At 35.4% G+C, this 6000-nt stretch overlaps 1 protein-coding gene across 1 annotated transcript in view; it reads left to right on the plus strand.

Annotated features, from left to right (window-relative positions):
* LOC130071223 (globoside alpha-1,3-N-acetylgalactosaminyltransferase 1-like) overlaps positions 1-4701 on the plus strand; it is a 56802-nt gene extending 52101 nt beyond the window's left edge. Inside the window, exons 2-7 of the mRNA XM_056235912.1 lie at positions 2635-2664; positions 2780-2815; positions 2988-3032; positions 3350-3382; positions 3480-3614; positions 3763-4701. Coding sequence (XP_056091887.1) covers positions 2635-2664; positions 2780-2815; positions 2988-3032; positions 3350-3382; positions 3480-3614; positions 3763-4453 — 970 coding nt within the window. The 3' untranslated portion in view covers positions 4454-4701. The remainder of the gene's footprint in view (positions 1-2634; positions 2665-2779; positions 2816-2987; positions 3033-3349; positions 3383-3479; positions 3615-3762) is intronic.
* The last annotated feature ends 1299 nt before the right edge of the window (positions 4702-6000 follow it).

A 6000-nucleotide genomic window follows, 5' to 3' on the forward strand; every position in this document is an offset into this window, starting at 1 on the left:
CGCCTAGCACTATGTTGATATTTTGGCTTCTGGAATGGTCAATTTTCATAGCAGAGTGAAGAGAGTCATATTTCTGGATTCTATAGACTCTCAGCTACAATGTGGATGCATTTACAATACACTTCTTAAGACACTTGTATGTCTTCTGCTGTGATATATCACCAAGAAATACAAAAACAAAAGTTCAATTTTTTTGTTTTTATTATAGAAAAATATTAAACCATAGATGATTAAGGGATTTTACAACAAATATTGATTCGTCAAAGGCTTTAGAAAAAAAATAAAAAAAAATGGGTGAAAAAATATAAAGAAACAAATGAACTATTTACATTTTTGTGACTGTAGTCACCATACTTTTTGTTTTGTTTTGAAAAACACAGCAATTATAAGAAAATGTAAAGGGAACACAAATATTAATTTTGAATTGAATATTGTCTACACATCCAAAAACAACCTCTAGATGTCACTGTGCACTGCATTTGCACATCAGTCCATCCTGGGCGCGGGCGCGTTCAGAGTCCTGGGTTGCGCAATGATGCAATCGGCTGTTCTGGGGCTGTTCTAAAACACACAATGTGGTAAATAAAGATTAGCTATTCATCATCATGCGTGTATTTTTCCATCCAAGTCATAGAACTTCTAACTACAATAATCTAACTATTATTACAGGAGCGTTCATCATTACGCACCGAGTATACAATGTCTTCCAAACACCCTCCTATGTAGACAAATAGTACAGGCCTTAGAATAAGGCTTATTTCTGAAAAGCTACAATAAAATTTCCCTAAAAAAACATTACAATAAAATAGACAAGCAAAGTAAACGAAATAGCTTGCAAATGAAGAGGGACTAGCTGCTAGCAGCTAAGTTACATGCGGCCAAAACGCGCACATTACTTGATGGCGCACATTATTTGATTAGCCTACTGCTCCGTTATTTCTGAAAAGCTAAAATAATTTTGCTAAAAAAACTGATACAATATATATTAGAAAAGACATTATCAGCAATATTGCATTCATTACTTACTCCTCAAATGGATCGATTCCGTCCAGAACTTGATCATCTTCATCCGAATCAAATCGATCTGGATCAGATCCGTTCTGACTCTCATCGCTCTCGGCAAAAATCATTTCAGCAGCTTGCTCGGCAGTGAATCCGTTTGGCCATGTTTTCTTTGAAAAGAATCTAGTACAAATACGTGTATCTCCAAATGTGTTGTGTTCAAAGACCGTTGCGAATCCCACGTGGGATTGATTCCAAACCCCTCCCCTTTTTTACGTTCCTGAAAACGTCATTTTTTGTTTTTGGTCTGTGATTGGTTCACACACAGGTCTGTCATTGGTTCACACACAGGTCTGTCATTGGTTCACACACAGATCTGTCATTGGTTCACACACACACACCCACAACAGATCTTTATAACAATAGATAGGATTAAGTACAATTTCTCCGTTTTGCGGTAAAATGCTATAGATTTGCACTCAAATACGGAAGGCTTTTCATTCGCGGAAGTCAACAAAGTCAGGGTCCTTTTACGCAGACGAATGTCAGCTTTTTAATAAAAAAAAAAGTAAGTTAATACCTTGATCCATTCCGAAGTTATTAATAGATTTGTAAGGGGAGTGCATCTTGACGCTCTAGAGCGTCAATCGGGTTTGAAGGGTTAAATTGTGAATAAATTATATACAGAAAGCATCAAAGAACAATTTTTCCACACTGCTCGAGTTTATCTGGACAACTTTCGTTATGAAATCAATGACGTACGTTACACTGCACAACTAAGCTTTGCATTGGTGAAAGCATTTAGAGAGAGTGCAGAAACTGCGTTGCAATGATAAGATCTTCATTCTCGCGATCAACAGACTGTCATCTGATTGCTCAATGCTCATCACGGCAACATTTTATGTGATGGGAAATTGGGAATAGATCTAAATACTTTAAAAACATCTCACGATTCGTTAATCTCGATAGCTGTAATAGTAAAAACGTATAATAGCTGTAGTAAAACTAAGTATTCGAGAGAGTTTCACATGTAATGCGTAGCTATTTCATATGCAAGCATGTCAGCCAATCACAGCAGTGGGCGGTTGCACTGAATCCCACAGCAGACACGGCCCTTCAAACAGAGCGTTCAAATCAGAGGCTAAAATCAGGCTAGGAAGAATGCCTTTTATTTCTAAAAATTATGACTATTTTTGATCTAAAAAAAATACTAACATTATAAGGGCAACCCAGGAAACATTATAAAATAATAAAATAACCCCATTCTAGGGCACCTTTAATAGTTTTCTTATTCTGTACATTTGTTCTGACAGTTGCACCGCCTGACATTTTGGGGATTAAAGATCAAAACTTAAAATAATATGTATTATTATTTAAATGTACTAAAAATGAATTTAAACTTAACAGGTTTTATAGAATAAAGTGATATATGTCATGAATTTATCAAATTATTTTAAAAGGAAATAATGCACTTGGACACAAAAATATGCACGTCATGTCATTGACCCAACAATAGTATGTAATGTAACAACATGCTCTAAACATGAACCAGCTGTATGCGCACATATTTAATCATGACTTCTTAAAATGAAATATATTTCTCTCCTCATGAAGTAATGTCTTTTTTCACAGGTTCATTTACATAAGCACCAACCAGAACAGGTGAGTTTAGTACAGACATATCCACTACAAAAACAGTGCAGATGCAGATGTGTTTTACGCTTGATTTATTTATATATATATAAATAAATAAAAACTTTTTTTTTTACTGTTTTAGTTGCAAACAACAGATGATAGAAAAAGTATTCAGAAAGTAAGTAATGATGTAATGCATACATACATCTGATCTCTCTCTTCAACACACACACAAAAAACTAATAAACACATGCGCACTTTGTACTTACTTACTATGTATATTCTTATGTACACCAAAGCGCACACCATCATAATTCAAATGAGTATTAGATTGATTCTGTTATTATCAGGTCAGAAGAGAAGCTTGAGAACTTTGGATTGCGCTCATCTCCGGGGTCTGTAAAACTTTATTTATGCTCTGATTATACTTGGTATCTTTGTTATGGACACACAATCAAAAGGAATAATTAGGAATAAATAAATAAAACTTTCTTTCTTTTCTCAAAAGAGTTTCTTTTTTCTTAGCAAGTTTCTTGGGAGTAAAAAAAAAAGTCAAATCTTGTTCAAGTAAACAGACTCTCATCCAATGAGCTGATAAATGTGAATTTGATCGGTAGTTACTGACTACTGCTCAGTTCAGAAACATTCTTGGTTCATGGCTGTTTTTATGGCTCTGATCAGATGACCAGATGAAATGTAATTTGTCTTACAGGTTTCTGTACAACCAACCCAGCGCCTTGATAGGGTGAGTATTATATTTTTAGTATTAACTTGTTTTTGCCCATTTCCACCCATGAATGGAATGATAACAGTGCTGTGTATGTTTTGTGTTTTTAATACAGTCGGACAGATGTTGTCTCTATGACACCATGGTTATCCCCAATCATTTGGGAAGGAACCTTTGACCCAACACTGATTGATTCTATCTACAAACAACATAATCTCACCATAGCGACCACTGTCTTCGCTTTGGGAAAGTGAGCTCCTCATGATTCCTCTCATGTTTCAATATTTCTAATTCCTATCCCCTCCTCTGTATTTCTTTCTTTGTTTATGAAAATAGAAATGAGTAAAGGATAAAGTGATAAGCTAACCATGATATATCTCGCTGTGCCTGTTTGTTAGATACACACGTTTCCTCAAAGATTTTCTGGAGTCAGCGGAGGAGCATTACTTTGTTGGATTTCGAGTGCATTACTACTTGTTTACGGATCAACCAGAAGCAGTTCCTGAAGTAAAGATGGGTGAAAATCATCATTTGACAGTTCGGAGGGTTCCGAGTTTGGACCGATGGCAGGACATAAGTATGGGCAGGATGGAAATACTTGAAAAACTAATAAAGAACGAACTGGCCAATGAAGCTGACTATATTTTTTGCCTGGACGTGGATACAAAGTTCTATGGCCGCTGGGGGGCGGAGTCTTTGGGTCGCCTGGTCGCTGTGATACATCCTTGGTTCTTTGATTATCCAAGAGATCAGTTCTCATATGAGCGTAGACCAGAGTCTCAGGCATTCATTCCAGCTGGGGAAGGTGATTATTATTACACTGCTGCTGCATTTGGTGGCTCATTGGATGATGTACATCATCTCACCAAAACCTGCTGGGAACAGCTGAACATTGATGCTGCAAACTCCATTGAGGCGATATGGCACGAGGAGTCTCACTTGAACAAGTATTTCCTTTATAACAAACCCAGTAAACTTCTCTCTCCTGAATATCTGTGGCGGGACATCAATGCTGGTGTGGGCCAAGTGAAAATAATTCGCTTCTCTCATGTAGCTAAAAACAATGCAGAAGTTCGCCCAAACGTGTAGCAGCTGTTGCCAGCATTCAGCTGACATGCTGTGTTCTCAATGGCCTACCGAAAGACATTGAGAATCTCAAGTCTTGCCACAAGTAATAGTGATATGAGGGAAGTTGATTTCTGCCACCAATATCGACATGAGCATAATGTTGGTATGTGGCACCATGAACAAAATCTGCCTAAATCTTGTTGAACTGATATAAACGTATCTTTCTACAGAACTCTTCAGTTTATTGTGCAATCAAAAAAAAAATCAAACCTCTTTTTTAAAAGGATTTGAGGGAGGAGGTTTAGCTACAGTAAACTGATCTGAAGCTGAACCAATTGTGAACTTGAAAGAAATTTAAATTTCTTTTCTGGGTACTACTGCATAAATATAATATAAATTTACTTTTCAGCATGATCTCATTAATATTCATAGTTATTTGCATGCAAGGTTGCACCTGCATTTTGGGGAGGCCTAAATCTAAAGACAAATTTTCATATTCATATTCTTTATATAAATATACTATTAATTATTTGAATATACATTTATTGAAATGTAATATTATAAATATACAATTATAACATAAATAAACTCTTTACTATATATTTTGAGCCATTGACATTAACATTATACAGTATATACAGTAGACCACCTATATATATATATATAAATAATGGGTAGATAAATGTACAGTGACAATTAAGAATGCTGATTTTTGTTAAATAAAAGCGACGAGACTGAACATATTTGATGTCAATAATTAAATATGTTAATAATGTCTGCAAATGTACAAAGTCTATGCAAATGTACAAAAATGTATGCGTTCTATTTTGTTTATGAATACTGACATTACTAATGGATCACATGGCATTTTTTTGAGGTTGATGGGTTTTTGGATGTTACTAGCAAATTCTGAATATATGTATACTTTTGTTTGTTTGATTGTTTGTTTTAAGAAAAGCACATGTTTGCATATTGGTAATCAGGCAAATAAATAAAAAATAATAATAATAATAATAATATTTGGGATAACAAATATGAGCATTGATTGTTTGTTCTATTGATGGCCTCTTTAAAGAAAATATACCTAGGCTATACTATTCTGACCAATTGCGTAGCTTGAGCAAAGGCTTAAGAGATAGTGTACAATTTGAAAAACTCCAGAAAGCAGTCTTCATAACTTTAGTTACATTACTGGTGATTGTTCTTCTCAATATTTTTTTTTTTTAACTACTAACAAGAGGAGAAAATATGTATGAGTATTATCATAAACGTTGTGTCACTTTTTGATTTATGATGTGATTTATGGCCGTATGTCGGTACAGGGTTTTGTGCCTGTCACCCCATGACTGACATGTGTCAGTCACGACTGTCGTAGTGTTCTTGTATCAAGTAAACAGTGTTTCTGATTTACGACGCGTGTGCTGGCGGCAGCGTGTCTAGTCAGCTTGGCTCCGCAATGTGGTGGCATCCGGGAGGGGATATTTAAGGTGTTTGGCCATATGTTTCCGTGCTCTATTGTATCTTTAGGTATTGGCTATAGGTGTTATAAATGTGTGTTAATTATGTCG

This window comes from Rhinichthys klamathensis, unplaced genomic scaffold, assembly GCF_029890125.1.
Source record: "Rhinichthys klamathensis goyatoka isolate OS25496 unplaced genomic scaffold, OSU_Roscu_1.1 h1tg000433l_1, whole genome shotgun sequence".
NCBI classification, from domain to species: Eukaryota; Metazoa; Chordata; class Actinopteri; order Cypriniformes; family Leuciscidae; genus Rhinichthys; species Rhinichthys klamathensis.